This window comes from Loxodonta africana, chromosome 3 (genome assembly GCF_030014295.1).
Source record: "Loxodonta africana isolate mLoxAfr1 chromosome 3, mLoxAfr1.hap2, whole genome shotgun sequence".
Classification (NCBI taxonomy): Eukaryota; Metazoa; Chordata; class Mammalia; order Proboscidea; family Elephantidae; genus Loxodonta; species Loxodonta africana.
This window is the reverse complement of record NC_087344.1, coordinates 21309284-21328651: the sequence shown is the minus strand read 5'-3', so window position 1 is coordinate 21328651 and position 19368 is coordinate 21309284. Positions and strand designations below refer to the sequence as shown.

General features: G+C 42.5%; 1 protein-coding gene and 1 pseudogene across 1 annotated transcript; both read right to left on the bottom strand.

Moving 5' to 3' along the window:
- Nucleotides 1-913: 913 nt before the first annotated feature.
- On the bottom strand, nucleotides 914-2802 carry LOC100666468 (olfactory receptor 7G3-like; annotated as a pseudogene).
- A 13225-nt stretch (nucleotides 2803-16027) lies between these two features.
- LOC100666752 (olfactory receptor 7G3-like) lies at nucleotides 16028-17936 on the bottom strand. The gene has a single exon (XM_003413414.3). The coding sequence runs from the start codon at nucleotides 17000-17002 to the stop codon at nucleotides 16028-16030; it is 975 nt and encodes a 324-aa protein (XP_003413462.2). The 5' UTR covers nucleotides 17003-17936.
- Nucleotides 17937-19368: the final 1432 nt, after the last annotated feature.

The following is a 19368-nucleotide window of genomic DNA, read 5'->3' as shown; positions in this document are numbered from 1 at the left end:
AGAAATGAGGACAAAGAGGAAAATGTGCATAACTCATAGAGGAGAGGGTGAAGTGAGGTTTGATTTAATCAATACGTTAAAGTGGATGCCAGTGAGTGTCTACTGAAGAAGGCTCACTAACCTGAGGATTGCACAGCTGAGAATTACTCATTTATTTTTAAAAATTAACTAAAAAAACTATTTTTAGAGTAGTTTTAGGCTTACAGAAAAATTGAGGAGAAAGTATATAGCGCTCCGCCCTCTCTTCTCTCTCCCTATTTAATTTTACCAGTCCCTAATACAGACAAATTGCTGCATATGTACAGTGAAGCCTGTAAGAGATTGATCTTGACGGGGTTACCTTGTTTTTCTGGGTCTCATGAGTTTTCCACCTTTGACAGGGTGTTGGTTACCACTTCTCTATTGCTCTCTCCTTATGGAAAATACTTGGGTTTTCCTTCTTTTACAGGTGTGCACCTCAACAGGTTCCAGCTTCACACGTTTTACTATTTAATATATTGACCTATCTCAGTTAATATTCCTAATATCACCAGTAAGGATGCACTATGACTCTGTTCTTTTTATAGAGGTGGAAACAGAACTCAGAGAGTTGTTACTTGATACATGGGTAGTGCAAACAATTTGTGCTCAACTACTAAACTAAACATTGGCAGTTCAGACCCACCTAGGAGCAACATGGAACAAAGTCCTGGTGATTCTCTTTGATAAAGATTACAGCCAAGAAAACCCTATGGAACAGTTTTTTTCTGTAACACATGGAGTTGCCATGAGTTGGAATCAACTTTGTAGGAACGGGTTTGGTTTTGGTTTTAGTAAGACATAAAAAAGCAGGATTCAACACAAAGCTATTTGCCTTGACAGCCCTTGTATTAACTACTTTGCTGGAAGAACTGAATTGTAGAAGCATCAGGGTCTCTGGCATACTCAATAATTCATTTCTTTTGACACTTGTTCTGGACGTCCACATCCAAAGCAAATGACACAATCAAAACAGGAAGGTATCACAGAGATAAGTTTTCTCAAGGCCCCTTTCATGTCCCTGTTCCTCAAGCTATAGATAAAGGGGTTCATCATGGGAGTGACCACGGTGTACATGACTGAGGTCACTGCTCTCTTTCTGGAGGACAGAGTAGCTGCAGAGCTAAGGTAGACCCCAACACTGGTCCCGTAGAACAAGGAAACAACAGACAGGTGAGACCCACAGGTGGAAAAAGCCTTATACTTGCCACCAGTCAATGGGATTCTTAGGATGGAGGAGACGATTCGAATGTAAGAGAAAATGATCCCACACCCAACAGGCTAGTCACTAAGTACACGAGGATGTTATTGATGAAGGTATCAGAACAGGCCAGCTTGAGGATCTGAGCAAGTTCACAAAAGAAGTGAGGGATTTCTAGGTCTGTGCAGAAGGACAGATGCAACACCATCAGACTCTGGAGCAAGGCGTTCATGATGCTAATGAAGAAGGAGAGTAGAATCAGCAGGCCACAGAGGCAGGGGCTCATGATGACTGTGTAATACAGAGGGTGGCAGATGGCCACAAACCGGTCATAGGCCATCACAGTCAGAAGTAAATTGTCCATACATATAAAAACCGTGGAAAAATAGACCTGAGTAAGGCAGCCTGTGTAACTGATGGCTCTGCTCTCTGTCTGGATTTTTACCAGCATCTTGGGGACTGTGGTGGAGGTGAAACAAATGTCGACAAAGGACAAGTTGGAGAGGAAGAAGTACATGGGGGTGTGGAGGTGGGAGTCAGAGATGACAGCCAGGATGATGAGTAGATTCCCAAGCACAGTGACCAGGTACATGGACAGGAAGAGTCCAAAGAGTAAGGGCTGTACTTCCGGATCCTCAGAGAGGCCCAGAAGGAGGAATCCTGAGACACCTGTGTGGTTTGCCGATTTCATGTTGTTGGTGGGTCTGAAGCACAGTGAAGCAGACACATTGAATGATATTTTTTTTATGCTTTAAATTCTAGTAATATTGAAATAATTCTTTCCCTCAGTTTCCTCTACTTATTTCCTTCCTCCACCAAATATTTTTTTGAGCAGCTCCATATATCATATATTTTTCCAGTTGTTATAGTACAGATATGGAAACATGGGCTGTTTTATTTTTTAGGAACTATCAAGCCTTTTTTTTATCAAGCCTGCACAGTATTTTTACATCTAGGATTCAATTCTAATCGTCTCTTAATATAGCATCACACCTGGTTCAGAAAAAAAAAAACCTGTTGAGCTGATTCAAACTCATGGCTATCCCATGTTTGTCAGGGTAGAACTGTGCTCCACAGGGTTTCCAATGGCCGATTTTTTGGAGCTAGATCACCAGCCCTTTCTTCTGAAGCACCTCTGTGTGAATTTCAACCTCCAACCTTTTGGTTTACTGTTTGCACCACATAACCCAACCCTTTGGTGTTGAGCTGATTCCAACTCATACCAATCCATAGGACAGAGTAGAACTGCCTCATAGGATTTCCAAGGCTGTGATCTTTATGGGAGTAGGCTGCCACATCTTTCTCCCATGGAGCAGCTGGTGGGTTTGAACTACCCATCTTTTGGTTAACAGCCAATCTTTGGGTTAACAGCTGAGTTCTTAATCACCGAGCCAGCAGGTATCCCTTTGCACCACCCAGCGACTCTCAAAACTGGTTAGATGACTTCATTTTCTCAAAGAGTTTTAAGTGTGTAGTTAAAACTTGAGAGTATCTGAGTTTGCTGATAATTTGAAATCTCAGGTATTGCTGGAAATTATACTCCCAGATTCTCTGCTGCCTCCTTTTGAACAATAACATCATAAACCCAGTCCTTCAAATAGTCTGTATTTTACAATTAGATCACACCTCACCATTGAAGCCTGTTCATTTAGAAAGAATTGTTTCAGTCACTAGAATTGTGATTTTTCATTTGTTATTAGCCTACAGTGAGAACGTTATAGGAAAAGGCCAAATGAATCTCCATTGTGTTTAGTGTAGGAATATCAGGCACAGAGGATATTCCTGTCTGGATATTACAAAAACAGGACTGCTGCGCTTTTTTTCTGAATAACGGGTTTATTTTCTCTTGTAATTACATGTTTTTATCATTTTTTTTGCCTGCTTTAAGAAGCTTAGGGCCATATGTGTGGACTGAGTCCAGAAATTCGGAGTCATTTTACAGTATATTTCTTTTGAATATGTTTTCTTGGCAGCTACCTTCTAGAACATGTCCTTGTGGCAATGATTTTGTAATCATTCCCCACTCCCAACAAGCCTGAATGCACTGGTCCTGTGCATTTTTGCAGAGTGATCTTCCCAAAGGAGCTTCTGAGGGCCTAGCACATTCCTGTGGAGCACCACAATGGTGTCCTACTGAAATAAAACTTGGAGTCTTCACTTTGTCGTTCAGGTTCTTCCACCATCTGGCCTCTGCCATTAGTACCTACGGGGTGATGGATCCTCAGCAATTGCCACCTCATAACACTGAAGCTCCATATCATGGTTGAGTCAAGAAATCTGCAAGCAAAAATGAGTCTAAGAGCTGGTATGCACCTAATTATTGAAAATGACTTGTTTTCTGCTTTAATCAAAAAGAAACTATTCATCTCAGGATGTGAGCTTTGGAAAGGCACATTTTCACAACAGAAGTGGAAGGAGGATGGAATACGTGAAGTCTTGAGAGGTCAGAGGTGTGGAGCCAGCATTTTTTTCCTTTGTTCTCTGGCTGAGTAAGAGAGTTGTTTGATTAGCCAGTGGTAACATTTAGGCGACAGGCATTTCCTTAAGAGGGGTTATGATGCCAGTGACGTAGAACATTAAGTTCACCTGTGACCTTCAAATGAATAAAACGCTGTGTGCATTAAACAAGAAAACGTCTCAGTGGTTGGGATATAGTGAATAGAGTTATTAGCTGTTATTGCTGTTGTTATATTTCTATTAATAGCAGGACAGCTGTTGTAAGGAGCCCTGGTGTTGCAATGGTTAAGTGCTTGGCTGCTAATTGAAAGGTTGGTAATTCGAACCAACTCTGTGACTCTATGAGAGAAAAACAAAGTGATTTGCTTCTGTAAAGACTACAGTCAAGAGCACAGCATAGGGCAGTTCTACTCTGTCACATGGGGTCCCTATGAGTTGAAAACCAACTCAATGACATCCAACAGCACCAACATAATTGTGGTAGCCTTTATGGGAGAGAAAATGGTGAGCTTGGATTAGAATGCTCTTTGTTTTCCTCTATTTCCTGACTTATATGTTGTTATCTGTTTCATCAACAGTCACTAACTACTCTAGAAACATGAATGGAAAGGAGAAAAATTGGGAAAATCACAAAATGCAAGAAAAGTTGTCATTACAGTTGTTCTGCATTAAAATATTGAAGGAACTCTTTCTGGGTTGTTTTACTTATCCTCTGGTCCTTCATGGTGCTTTGAGAAATCACCTGTTCGTCTTCTCTCACACTTCACAGATGGGAATGCCCTTCTCAGGAACTAGAACCCCACCCTCACTCTTTCCTCTTCCTTGTCCCTCAGTCAGGGGGTTTTAGATCAGGAAATATTTTACTGTATCCTTATGGACAGTTAGACACTACCTCCTCTCCCTCTCGGCAGAATCTCATGAAAGTCCACTTCAAGAATGACTAAGGTTAAATGTTGTCTCCTGGCAGAATTTGTACTATGGCCAAGGCTTAAAATCATACCTTCTCTGTCTACCTCAGTCTTCTGCAGGATCCTGGAAGAGTGACCCTTGGACCTTTTGAAGGAGGTCAGAAAGAGCCACTGGGTGGCCTGACAGGGCCCATTTTCTACCAGTCATCCTTAACAGAGCGGATATATGAACCATCCATCATGAAGCCCAAGGTGGTGGCGTAAAAATATAATGAGGGCCAGCGCTCTCAGTCCTCAGCCACCCTGCTCCATGAGCCACGTAGACAAAAGAGAGGTGGAGATTGATGAGTTGGTTATTCTCTGTAAGGACAGCACATTACTATAGCACAGTAGCTCCGAACCTTAGTGCGCGTCAGAATCACCCAAAGGGATTGTTAAGACACAGATCTCTGGGTTCTACCTAGGAGTTTCTGATTTAGTAGGTGCAGGTTGGGATCTAAGAAAATGCATTTCTAACAAGTTCCCAGGTGACACTGATGCTGCTGGTCTGGGTAATCACACGTTAAGAAACACTGCTCTAGAAATTTCTGAAGTGTGAAATCCTGTTTTCTTAGTGCTGCAGTAACAGGATTAGAACAAGTGGGTGAATTCAAAGAACACAAGTTCACTTTCTCACAGTTCAGGAGGCTAGAATTCTAAATTCAGGGCAGTAGCTCTAGGGGAAGTAGCTTTTTTGTTGGCTCCAGTGGAAGATACCTTCTCAGCTTTTGTAGCCCTGGCATTTCTTGGTTCCTGAGTGGTCTCACTGTGCCATCTATCTTCTCCCGTTTATGTTTCTTTCTCTTTGTTGATGCTGCTCTTTGTAGGAGCCTGGTGGTGCAGGCATTAAAGTACTTGGCTACTAGCCAAAAGATCAGCAGTGATTCACACCCACCAGCCACCCAACAGGAGAAGATATGGCAGTTTGCTTTTGTAACGATTCCAGCCTTGGACAGCTACCAGCACTGACCACTCTGACAGGGATCATAATAGAGGATTCTGGACAGAGTAGGAGAAAAATGTAGAACAAAACTCAAATTCACACAAAAAGGTCAGACTTACTGGTCTGACAGAGACTGGAGGAACCCCTGAGAGTATGACCCCAGGACACCTTGCTAACACAGATCTGAAGCCACTCTTGAAGTCCACCATTCAGGCAATGAGTAGACACTCCTATAAAACAAACAATAACACACTTGGAAATATGCTTCTTAATTCAATCAAGTATATGAGAACAAATGGGCAACAACTGTCCAAAAGCAAAGATGAGAGGGCAGGAAGGGACAGGAAAACTGGACGAATGGACATGGAGAGCCTGAGGTGGAAAGGGAAAGGTGGGAGTGCTGACACACTGTGGGGATTCCACCAATGTGAAAAAACAATTTATGCATAAATTTTTGAATGAGAAAAAAAAAATATTACAGCCTTGGAAACCCTAAGGGGCCATCCTACTCTGTCGTATAGTGTCACTAGGTGGGAATCCACTGGAAAGCAAACGGTATTTTATGCTGTTCTTCACATCATTCAGAAGGGATTTGGTTTAGGAAAAACGCTACACTGATATGGTGACATTAACAAAACAAACAAAAGACTGTCCCCAAATGGAATTACACTCACAGGTATAGGGGTTCGAATTCTAACTCCTATTTTGAGGGGACACAATTCAATCCATAATACATGGAGTATCATAAGCCCAAACTAGATGCAAATCCTGCCTAAAGCCCAGAGTGAAATCCTTGAGCCTGCCTGAGCTTTAGTTTCTCATCTGCGTAATGGGAATGATGACAGAGTACCTACCTTCCAGAACTACAAAAGAAAACAAAAAAGTTAAGCATTCCACACAGAGTGCATGCCCATTGCTCATACAATTTATACTGCTATTGCTATTACCAGAGCTGCTAATAGAAAGCTTGGAGGTTCGAGGCCACCCAGAGTACCTCAGAAGAAAGCTCTGAAAATCCACTTCTGAAAACTCAGCCACTGACAACCCCATGGAGAACACTTCTACTCTGATACACGTGGGGTCACTAAGAGTTGAGCCAACTCAATGGCACCTGATTTGCTTTTGGTTATTACTATAAGCAGGATGTGACCAGAGATCCTGACCTGATACCTCCCCTAGAAGGGCACGTGGTGTGGGGAGAGGGTATGATAGGAAAGGGCAGGAAGGTTAAAGAGGAGGAGGAAGGTAGAAGAGAGAACATCCTCAAGGCAACACCTGTGAATTGCGAGCAAAAGAAGAGTGTTTTGAAAATTGCACTAGGACTCTTGATCATCTCAAGGAGCAAGTTGACTTGGGAGACTAATCTTCTTACCCTGAATGTCAATGTCTCCCCTAAAGGTGTGAGTCCAAAATCAGTAATTTGATGGTGCAGCCCATGGGTCCCCTCCTGCCTTTCCCCTTTCCTGGGATGTAAGGGGAGGCATCAGAAGGGCCTTGAGTGTTTAGAACCTTTTAGAAAGCACTGATTCCTCTGAGGAAGAAATCAGTGCCTGCAATTCTAGGTTAAGATAAAGGGTCAGCAGAGTCAGGAGCAATTGCAAATCCACTGCTTGGGGACTTGGAAATATGCCAAGAAGTTAATGAAAAGTTGGGAGCTGTCTGGTGTATAAGGCATTAACTTTAGGTGGTGAGTCCCTGGGTGGTGCAAATGCTTAAAGCACTCACTGCTAGCCAAAAGGTAGGTTTGAGTCTACCAAAATCACCTTGGGAAAAAGGCCTATTGATCTACTTCCACAAAAATCAGCCATCGAAAACCCTGTGGAGCACAGTTTTAGGCTACCATGAGCTGGAGTTGACTGGACAGCAATTTTTTTTTTTTTCGGTTTCTCAATTTTCAGCATGCATCAGAGACACCTGGACGGCTTCTTAAAAGACCGATTTCTGAAGAAATAACAAAAATCAACCAAAAGAAAAAAAACCCCAAAGATTTCTGGGCTCCATCCCCCGTATCTGATTCAGCACCCGAGAAATTACATTTCAAAGAACTCTCCTGGTGATGCTCAGGCTACTGCAGGACCAGCTACATCATTTTGGGGACAAGTGCATAATGTCATGGTCCCTTGTTCAAAAATGTCAAGATGGTGACAGCAGAGCATTAAAGCAAGAGAGTGGGTCACAGGCCCATGAAGCCATCCCTGGAGGCTGGGTATGGGGACAACATCGTGAGAACCACTGCTTTAGACATTCTACTTAACTAACCCAAGACTATCCCCAGATGGGATTAATAATAATAAAGCCTACTTTCTTTCCTTTGTAACTTACAAGGAATTTCTGTATCTCCACAATTGTCCCAGAAAGAGTCACAGGGCTGAGTTTCTTCCAAGGTTGTGAATACTGAAGACAGATCAACCAACTTCAAGGAGACAGTCATGAGTGGAGTTTATGGACAAGGCACATTCCCTGGGAGGAGAGAAGTTGTCTTCCTTTCTGGTGTGGCAGTGGTGAGGTTGTGTTGACAGGAAAGAGAGGGTCAATTTACAGATTTTTCTAGCCCTGGGGGCCTTATCTCCAAAGGCCCTCATTAGCCAAATTGTTGTCCCATCATCCCAGTCCTACAGCACAAAAAAGGAAACCACTGGCCCTAATGACCTGCCTCTGTTGTGTTCCAGAGTTGAAGGACACAGCAAGGGGCTGATCCAGGTACTGAAGAGCAGAGAACCTTTCACCAAGTGCTTTTGGAACAGGCAGTTGCTCAAACATCATTATTTTTTGAACCATCATCATGAGTGTCACCAGTACAGTGACCTACATAAAAGTGACTCTTAATCAACTCAGAATTTTAACTCAGCCTAATCCTGAACAAAGGAGACCTGGGGGCTTAGTGGGTAAGTGTTTGGCTGCTAACTGAAAGGTTGGTAGTTCAAACCCACCAGCCACTCCATGGGAGAAAGATGTGACAGTCTGATTCTGTAAAGATCACAGCTTTGGAAACCCAATGGGGCAGTTCTAGTCTGTCTGAAATGGTTGCTATCAGTCAGAATCAAGTACATGGCAACAGATTTTTGGTTTTGGTTAATCCTGAGCAAGGAGTCTCTGGGTGGTACAAATGGTTAACCCAGCTGCTAACCAAAAGGTTGGAGGTTCACGTTCACCCAGAGGTGCCTCAGAAGAAAGGCTTGGTGATTTACTTCCAAAGAATCAGCACTGAAAACCCTATGGGGCATAGTTCTACTCTGGCACACATGGGTTTGCCATGAGTCAGAGTCAGCTCAATGACAACTGGTTTTTTGGTTAATCCTGAGCAAAGGATATTTTTGTGTGTGCTGGCAATATATCTCCCAGTATATACCAAAATATGTACATAAATAGGAAATATCTGAAACAGTCTGTATCCCATTTTGGAAATGTTACGGGAATAATGTTCTTGACTCTCGCTGGTCAAGAATGACCAAGTAAGGCACGTAGAGTTTTCCACAGAAGCAAAGCTTTATTGAAGAGGCTTGCAAGCAGAGACGAGTAGGGCCTAGAGCAAGGCATACCCCGGTCTCAGAACAAAAGACAGGTCTGAAATTTTAAAAGTTCGTGGGCGAGAAAAGATTCATGTTTATTCATAGCCACAGGCTGGGATATGTTAACTAAGGTGCAGGCCCATGAGCTTTCCAAGATGGCTCCTGTCCTGGAGGCCTCTGTTATTTGTAGCAGAACTTACTATGGGGTGTCACAACTGTGAAGTCCCTGGCATCCCGGCTTCGATTCCCTGGCTGGGGCCGCTGCCCCTCACTGCCCCTGGTGGGAGGTCACAAAGGGGTCACAGGTGGACGTTGTACACATGTCCCTGGGCCTGGTTTTCTCCAGCTGCTTCTGAAAAAAAACAAAGGCAACTTTAAAGAAGTTTCTGGGCTATTTTTAGATACTCTACCCCACTGTTCTGGGGAATGGCTTTGTTTCGGTGCCCTGGCCCATTTCTTGTTACTTTGTTTGCAGATTTGGGGGCCCCTCTGTTCTCTGTCTTACTAAGTCTCTAGGTTCCAGGCTCAACCCCCTATTACCTCTCTGACGATATAGTCTATTTCTCTCTTACTTGCTTCCCCTCTATCCACAGCAGTCTCTTTGCTGTATCTCAAACAGACACCCTCCGATCTCAGGGCCTTTGCTCCATGTCTTAGGACCAGTCACTGAAGAAGGACATCATCCCTGGTAAATTAGAGGGTCAGGGAAAAAGAGCAATACCCTCAATGAGATGGATTGACACGGTGGCCCATGGGCTCAAAACATAACAATGATTATGAGGATGGTGCAGAGCTTGGTAATGTTTAGTTTTGTGATAAGCAGTGTCGCTAAGAGTAGGAACTGACTTGTTGGCACCGAACAACGTAAAAACACATATATGGAATTCTTACAGTGTGTCAGAGTTTGATTCAAAGAAGAATAAGTCAAGGTCTCTACAATCCACACACAAGTTGGAGACCAAGAAAGAACCCTGTGTGTGGTGGGGAGGAGGATTGAAATTGGAAGGATTAATGTGAAGTCATCACTGCTAAATGCATATATGTATGTACACACGTATGCTGAGCAAATAATTCGAGAAGCTGGACTATATGTATGATGGTGAAGGGCTGGGTAGTGTTTCATTCAGTTGTACGTAGTGTTGCTGAGTTGGAATACGTTCGACAGCACCAAAAAACAACAACAACATGTGTTCATGTTCACAAATATGTGCATGTATATGTGTACATACACACTAGTGTGGTGCGATGGATCGCTTCTGTGTGGCCTTTCTTGCCATGGTTTTGTAACTCCCACCCAAGCCATTGGGTGGGACTGTGCAAATAAGGTAAATTAACTGTGGCCCACCAAGGGGATTGGTCAGTTTTACCTTAAAAGAGAGCCAATTCCAGAGCAGAGAGATGATCCCACCACCACCAAGGAAGAAGAGGCAGGACTAGAGAGACCGGGGATCCCTCCGCTGAGAAGCTGCTATTACCAGGAGACAGAGGGAGAGAGAGATTTCATGGCAGGAGACGGCGTCTTAGGATTCCTGGCCCACGGAGTGAGAAGGCTGAGTATCTAGAGCGGAAGGCTTGTTGGTGGGGTAGAGTGCCTCTGGACACTTATCAGCAGAGCTAAAAGAGCTTTGTAGCACTTGCCCTAGCAGGGAAGAGGCTGAGGGCCATAGAGAACTGCCTGCAAGCATGGCTGGGAAGAGGCTGTCCTGTTGGAACAATTGTATCCTGAGCATTCCTAAACCTGAATTGTAACTGTAAATTCCCTAATAAACCCCATAATCATGGCTATTGTCTGTGAGTTCTGTATGGCCATTGCAATGAATTATTGAAACCAACAGAGAAGTAGACAGTGTCGTGGGAGGGAAGGTGTCAGAATCGGTAAAGATGGCAGGCAGAGGAAGCATATCTGATCTCTGCCGCATAAGAATCAGCCTTGGGCTATTGATCTTTATTCTCCTTCTCCCCTGTGATGTTAGAGGAGGTCAGACACTGCCCCCATACCATTTTTACAGTGTTTCCCTGTTCTGTCCTCTGAAAGTGCCAAGAAGCAAGTTTACCTCAGTGGCAATGAGCAAACCTTGATCTTGGTCTCTAATTCCATTCCACACTAAAAAGAAAGGTTGCAGAAAGATGGTTGATTTCAGAGCTGGGGCAGGTTAGGTTTGAGATTAGCCTGCAACATCTTATTATGTCAGGAAGTACAAAATGCAAAAACAAACCCATTGCTGTGGAGTGGATTCCGAATCATGTTGACCTTATAGGACAGAGTAGAACTGCCCCATAGGGTTTCCAAGGAGCACCTGGCAAATTTGAACAGCCATCCTTTTGGTTGCCAGCTGTAGAACTTAACCACTATGCAACCAGGTTTTTCCAAGAAGTAAAGGAGTGATGAAAAATATGATGGGACACATCCGAAGGATACAGGAGCCAGCAAGGAAAGGCCTAATCTGATACAATTTGAACACCACATTGAGTACAGCAAAGAGGAACAAACCATTGGAAAAGATACGAACTCATGAGTCCATACCAACAATAAATAGGTAAATAAATTGATGAGGAGAAGAGAGAGCTCGTACTTATAGTTAAATGCTGAGGACTAATTGGTAAGTGTGCAAGGAGTGCTAGAGATGGAAAGATTGGATTAGGCAAGAATCATCAATGAATTCTACGTCTAGGGGGAAATTTTGAGGAAGAATAGGTTAGTTGTATGACATTAAAAGTCTTCCTGTTGTTGCTAGCTACTCTTGATTAGGCTCTGACTCATGGCAATTCCCTTGTAAAACAGAGCAAAACGTCATTGGGTCCTGCACCATCTTCATGACCGTTTCTATGCTCGAGTCCATTGTTGTGTATGATTGATTTGGCCACTGTGTATTCTGAGTGCCTGCCAACCAGGAGGATCATCTTTCAGCTCTATATTGGACAATATTGTGCTGTAATCCGTAGGATTTTTATTGACTACTTTTTAGAAGTATATCACCAGGCCTTTCTTCCTAGTTTGTCTTACTCTGGGAGAAGCCCTTCTGGTATTTGAAATACTGGTGGCATAACTTTCAGCATGATAGCAACACACAAGCCACCACAATACAACAAACTGACAGAGTCTTTAGTATACCTATTGTTCAACAATGGGCTCAAACGTAGCAACAATTGTGAGGATGGCACAGAATTGGGCAGTGTTTTGTTCTGTTACACATAGGTTTGCTGTGAGTCGGAAGTGACTCGAGGGCACCTAACAACAACAACAGAAAGCCTTGTACTCGTTAAGCAATAACTGTCCATTCCCCTTTCCCTTGCTTCTGCTAACCACCAATCTGTATTCTGTTTCTGTGGATTTACCTGCTCCGGATATTTCATATATATGGAATCATACGGTATGTCACCTTTTGTGTCTGGTCCGTTCACTTAGCATTGTATTTTTGAAGTTCATCCACGTTGTATCTAAGCTTCAGTATCAGAACTTTATTTCTTTTGATGGTTGAATAATATTTCATTGTATGTATATGTCATAATTTGCTTATGCATTCATCTATTAATGGACATTTGGGTTGTTTTCCCTTTTGGCTATTGTAATAGTGTTGCCAAAGATCCTTGGTGGTGCAATGGTTAAGCACTCGACTGCTAACCAAAAGGAGATTTGAACCTACCAGCAACTCCACAGGAGAAAATATCTGGTGATCTGTATCTGTACAGATTACAGCCTAGGATACCCTATGGGACAGTTCCAGTCTGCCATACAGGTTCACCATGTGTCAGAATGAGCCTGATGGCACAGAGCAACAACAATACTGCTGCATCTGTAAAGTCCCTCTTACCCTGTAACATAACATAACCATGGGAGTAACACTAGGGTGCAAAGATCTTGGGATCCAAAATTCTATTACTTGAGGTGAGGTATAGTAATCAGCATTTCCATAAACATCACAAAATATCAAGGACCCCACTAAGAAAGACAATGTTAGAATAAACTTTTAAATCAAGAAAGAATATCATAGGCAGAAACAGTTTGTTTTCATTTAAGATTTCTGTATCAGAAAAAAATGGAACTGAAAAGCACTAAAAAAAACTCAATGATAGTAAGAAATTAGTGTAATGAGACCAGAATGGGGATTCAGAGAGGTAAGCCAGACATCAGGGTGGATGGTTTTACCCTTATGTGGTCTAGGAGAGGCAGCTGAGGGGTTTTAGGAATCCACAGGTTCAAAGTCAGAGTCAGAGTCAGGGATTCCCTGTTTTGGGCTGGGCCCACAAAGGAATGCATCTTTGGAATAGAGGAGAAGTGGGAACTAACCTGAGTCCCTGAGAGGTGTAAATGCTTAATGAGCTTGACTGCTAATTGCAAGGTTGAAAGTTAGAGTCCATCCAGAGGCACCTGGGAAGAAGGTCTGGCAATCTACTTCTGGAAAAATCAGCCATGAAAACACTATGGAGGACAATTCCACTCTGACACATATGGGTCACCATGAGCCAACATTGACTTGAAGGCAACTGGTTTTTTTGGGAGCCATCTAGCCACTGCATTACCTAGGCCCAGAAAAAGCTCGTCTAATTACAGTATAATACTATCAAATGGGAAACCCCGGGGGCGCAGTGGTTAAGAGCTACGGTTGCTAACTGAAACGTGGGCAGTTCAGGTCCACCAGGCACTCCTTGGAAACTATGGGGAATTTCTACTCTGTCCTCTAGAGTCGCTATGAGGAATCCACCTGAATGCAATGGGTTTGTTTGTTGTTTTCTGGTAATATCAGATGAAGTAGACTTTAATGCAAGAACATACCCAGAGATACCAAAGGTGACCTCATTAAGATAAAAGATTCAACACACCGGGAAGATGTAAGAATTCTGAATTTTCACTCACTTAATGGTACATTGGGGCCCTGGTGGCATAGTGTTTAAGTGCTACTGCTGCAGTTTGAATTCACCAGCTGTTCCTTGGAAACCCTATGGGGCAATTCTACTCTGTCCTAGATGGTCAGTATGAATCAGAATTGACTTAGCGAAAACTAGTTTGGTTTGATTTAATGGTACGTTGATTGAACTACAAGGAGAAATAAAGATTAAAAAAAAAAAATGAAACCAAGCCCAATTCTGACTCATAGCGACCCTCTAGGACAGAGAAGAACTGCCCCATATGGTTTCCAAGGAGTGCTTGGTGGACTTGAACTGCTGTCCTTTTGGTTAGCAGCCAAACTCAACCACTATACCACCAGGGTTTCCACAGACGGATTCAAAATCATCTGAGTGATTTTAGCAAATATTGCTCCACAGTGGATACAATCAGCAAATCAAAAATCAGTAAAAAGAAACAAGATTTGAAGATGATTAACAAACTTGCAGAAAATCAGCCAGTGAAAACAGTATGGATCCAAGGGTCCCATCTGTAACCCCTCGTAGGGATGGGGGGTGGTTTCTTCTCCTGTGCACAGGGTGCCATGTCTCCGTGGCTGATATGATGGCAGATAACGAGAACAGCAAACAAACTTGACCCATTGGAGATATATAGAGCAATGCACCCTTATCAAAGGATACACATTTATTTTCCAGCAGAAACAGAACATTTACTATCTTCGACCACATATACAGCGTAAAGCAAGTCTCAATAAATTTCAAAGATTTAAAATCATACAAACTATGTTCTCTGACCACAAGGCAACTCTGCTAGAAATCACTAACAAAAGGATGAAAAGAGATGCTCCATATATTTGAATAGTAAGAAGTGCACTTATGTATAAATGTTGCGGGTTAATAGGACTCCTTGTGGTGTACTGGTTAAGAATCATGGCTGCTGACCAAAAGGTCAGCAGTTCAAAGCCACCAGCCGCTCCTTGGAAACCCTATGGGGCAGTTCTGCTCTGGCCTACAGGATCACTATAAATCAGAATCGACTCAACAGCAACAGGGCTGGGTGGGTTAATAAGAAATCCCAAATGGCATCATTCAAATACATTTCCTGTATAGATTCTAACAGAAATGAGGACAAAGAGGAAAAGGAGCGTAACTCAAAGAGGAGAAGGTGAAGTGAGGGTTGATTTAATCAATACATTAAAGTGGAAGCAACTGAGTGTCTACTGAAGAAGGTTCACTAACCTGAGGATTGCACAGCTGATAATTACTCATTTATTTTTTAAAATTAATTAAAAGAACTTATTTTTGGAGTACTTTTAGGCTTACAGAAAAACTGAGGAGAAACTCTAGAGAGCTTCGCCCTCTCTCCTCTCTCCCTTTTAAATTTTACAAGTCCATAATACAGACAAATCACTGCATATGTACAGCGAAATCTGTAAGAGCTTGAACTTGACGGTGTCGCCTTGTTTTTCTGGGTCTCTCGAGTTTTCCACCTTTGAGAGGGTGTTGATTACCACTTCTCTATTGCTCTCTATTTGTGGAAAATACTTGGGTTTTCCTTCTTTTACAGGTTTCCACCTTCAACAGGTTCCAGCTCTCACACGTTTTACTATATAATATATTGATCTATCTCGGTTAACAGTCCTAATATCACCAGTAAGGATGCACTATGACTCTGTTCTTTTTATCGAGGTGGAAACAGAACTCAGAGAGTTGTTACTTGATACATGGGTAGTGCAAAAAAATTGTGCTCAACTACTAACCTAAAAACTGGCAGTTCAAACCCGCCTAGCAGCAACATGGAAGAAAGACCTGGTGATCCTTTTCCATAAAGATTACAGCCAAGAGAACCCCATGGAACAGTTTTTTTCTGTAAACACATGGACTTCCCATGAGTCGGAATCAACTTTGTAGGAACGGGTTTCGCTTTGGTTTTAGTAAGACATAAAAAAGCAGGATTCAACACAAAGCTATTTGCCTTGACAGCCCTTGAATTAACTACTTTGCTGGAAGAACTGAATTGTAGAAGCATCAGGGTCTCTGGCATACTCAGTATTTCATTTCTTTTGACACTTGTTCAAGACGTACACACCCAAAGCAAATGACACAATCAAAAACAGGAAGTTATCACAGAAATAAGTTTTCTGACGGCCCCTTTCATGTCCTTGTTCCTCAAGCTGTAGATAAAGGGGTCCATCATAGGAGTGACCAAGGTGTACATGACTGAGGCCACTGCTCTCTTCCTAGAGGATAGAGTAGCTGCAGAGCTAAGGTAGACCCCAACACAGGTCCCGTAGAACAAGGAAACAACAGATAGGTGAGACCCACAGGTGGAAAAAGCCTTATACTTGCCACCAGTCGATGGGATTCTTAGGATAGAGGAGAAGATTCGAATGTAAGAGAAAATGATCCCAGAGAGAGGACCGATACCCAGGAGGCTAGTCACTAAGTACACGTGGATGTTATTGATGAGGGTATCAGAACAGGCCAGCTTGAGGATCTGAGCAAGTTCACAAAGGAAGTGAGGGATTTCCAGGTCTGTGCAGAAGGACAGATGCAACACCATCAGACTCTGGAGCAAGGCGTTCATGATGCTAATGAAGAAGGAGAGTAGAATCAGCAGGCCACAGAGGCAGGGGCTCATGATGACCGTGTAATACAGAGGGTGGCAGATGGCCACAAACCGGTCATAGGCCATCACAGTCAAGAGTAAATTGTCCATACATATAAAAACCATGAAAAAATAGACCTGAGTAAGGCAGCCTGTGTAACTGATGGCTCTGTTCTCTGTCTGGATGTTTACCAGCATCTTGGGGACTGTGGTGGAGGTGAAACAAATGTCGACAAAGGACAAGTTGGAGAGGAAGAAGTACATGGGGGTGTGGAGGTGGGAGTCAGAGATGACAGCCAGGATGATGAGCAGATTCCCAAGCACAGTGACCAGGTACATGGACAGGAAGAGTCCAAAGAGTAAGGGCTGCACTTCCAGATCCTCAGAGAGGCCCAGAAGGAGGAATCCTGAGACACCTGTGTGGTTTGCTGATTTCATGTTGTTGGTGGTTCTGAAGCAAAGCGAAACAGACATATTGAATGAAATTTCTTAATGCTCTAAATTCTAGTAATATTGAAATAATTCTTTCCCTCAGTTTCCTCTACTTATTTCCTTCCTTCACCGAATATTTTTTTGAGCAGCTTCCATATATCATATATTTTTCCAGTGTTACAAAAGTGGAAACATGTGCTGTTTTATTTTTTAGGAACTATCAAGCCTGTACAGTATTTTTACATCTAGGATTTAATTCTAACAGTCTCTTCACATAGCATCACACCTGGTTCAGAAAAAAAAAAAAACCTGTCGAGCTGACTCAAACTCATGGCCATCCCATGTTTGTCAGGGTAGAACTGTGCTCCACAGGGTTTCCAATGGCCGATTTTTTGGAGCTAGATCACCAGCCCTTTCTTCTGAAGCACCTCTATTTGAATTTGAACCTCCAACCTTTTGGTTATGCTGTTTCCACCACATAACCCAACCCTTTATTGTCGAGCTAATTGCAACTTGTAGCAACCCATACGACAGAGTAGAACTGCCTCATAGGATTTCCAAGGCTGTGATCTTTATGGAAGCAGGCTGCCACATCTTTCTCCCATGGAGAGGCTGGTGGGTTTGAACTGCCCATCTTTTGGTTAACAGCCAATCTTTTGGTTAAGAGTTGAGCTCTTAATCACTGAGCCACCAGGTATCCCTTTGCACCACCCATTGACTCTGAAAACTGGTTAGAAGACTTCATTTTCTCAAAGAGTTTTAAGTGTGTAGTTAACTTGAGAGTATCTGAGTTTGCTCTTAATTTGAAAGCTCAGGTGTTTCTGGAAATTATACTCCCAGATTCTCTGCTGCCTCCTTTTGAACAATAACATCATAAACCCAGTCCTTCAAATATTCTGTATTTTACAATTAGATCAAACCTCACCATTGAAGCCTGTTCATTTAGAAAGAATTGTTTCAGTCACTAGAATTGTGATTTTTCATTTGTTATTAGCCTACAGTGAGAACGTTATAGGAAAAGGCCAAATGAATCTCCATTGTGTTTACTGTAGGAATATCAGGCACATAGAGGAAATTCCTGTCTGGACATTAGAAAAAAAGGACTGCTGTGCTTTCTTTCTGAATAACGGGTTTATTTTCTCTTGTAATTACATGTTTTTACCATTTCTTTGCCTGCTAAGAAGCTTAGGGCCATATGTGTGGACTGAGTCTAGAAATTCAGAGTCATTTTACAGTATATTTCTTTTGAATATATTTTCTTGGCAGCTACCTTCTAGAACATGTCCTTGTGGCGATGATTTTGTAATCATTCCCCATTCCTCACAAGCCTGAATGCACTGGTCCTGTGCATTTTTGCAGAGTGATCTTCCTAAAGGAGCTTCTGAGGGCCTAGCACATTCCTGTGGAGCACCACAATGGTGTCCTAGTGAAATAAAACTTGGAGTCTTCACTTTGTCGTTCAGGTTCTTCCACCATCTGGCCTCTGCCATTAGTACCTACGGGGTGATGGATCCTCAGCAATTGCCACCTCATAACACTGAAGCTCCATATCATGGTTGAGTCAAGAAATCTACAAGCAAAAATGAGTCTAAGAGCTGGTATGCACCTAATTATTGAAAATGACTTATTTTCTGCTTTAATCAAAACAAAACTATTCATCTCAGGATATGAGCTTTGGAAAGGCACATTTTCACAACAGAAGTGGAAGGAGGATGGAATACATGAAGTCTTGAGAGGTCAGAGGTGTGGAGCCAGCATTTTTTCCTTTGTCCTCTGGCTGAGTAAGAGAGTTGTTTGCCTAGCCAGTGGTAACATTTAGGCCACTTGACAGGCACATCCTCAAGAGGGTTTAGGATGCCAGTGACGCAAAACATTAAGTTCACCTCTGTCCTTCAAATGAATAAAACACTGTGCTCATTAAACAAGAAAACGTCTCAGTGCTTGGGATATAGTGAATAGAATTGTTAGCTGATTTTGTTGTTGTTATATTTCTATTAATAGCAGTAGAGCTGTTGTAAGGAGCCCTGGTGTAGCAATGGTTAAGTACTTGGCTGCTAACTGAAAGGTTCGTAATTTGAACCCACTCTGTGTCTCTATGAGAGAAATACAAAGTGATTTGCTTCTGTAAAGATTACAGTCAAGAGAACACCATAGGGCAGTTCTACTCTGTCACATGGGGTCCCTATGAGTTGAAAACCGACTGAATGACACCCAACAACACCAGCATAATTGTAGTAGCCTTTATGGGAGAGAAAATGTTGAGCTTGGATTAGAATGTTCCTTGTTTTCCTCAATTTCCTGACTTATATGTTGTTATCTGTTTCATCAATAGTCACTGACTACTCTAGAAACATGAATGGAAAGGAGAAAAATTGGGAAAATCACAAAACGCAAGAAAAGTTGTCATT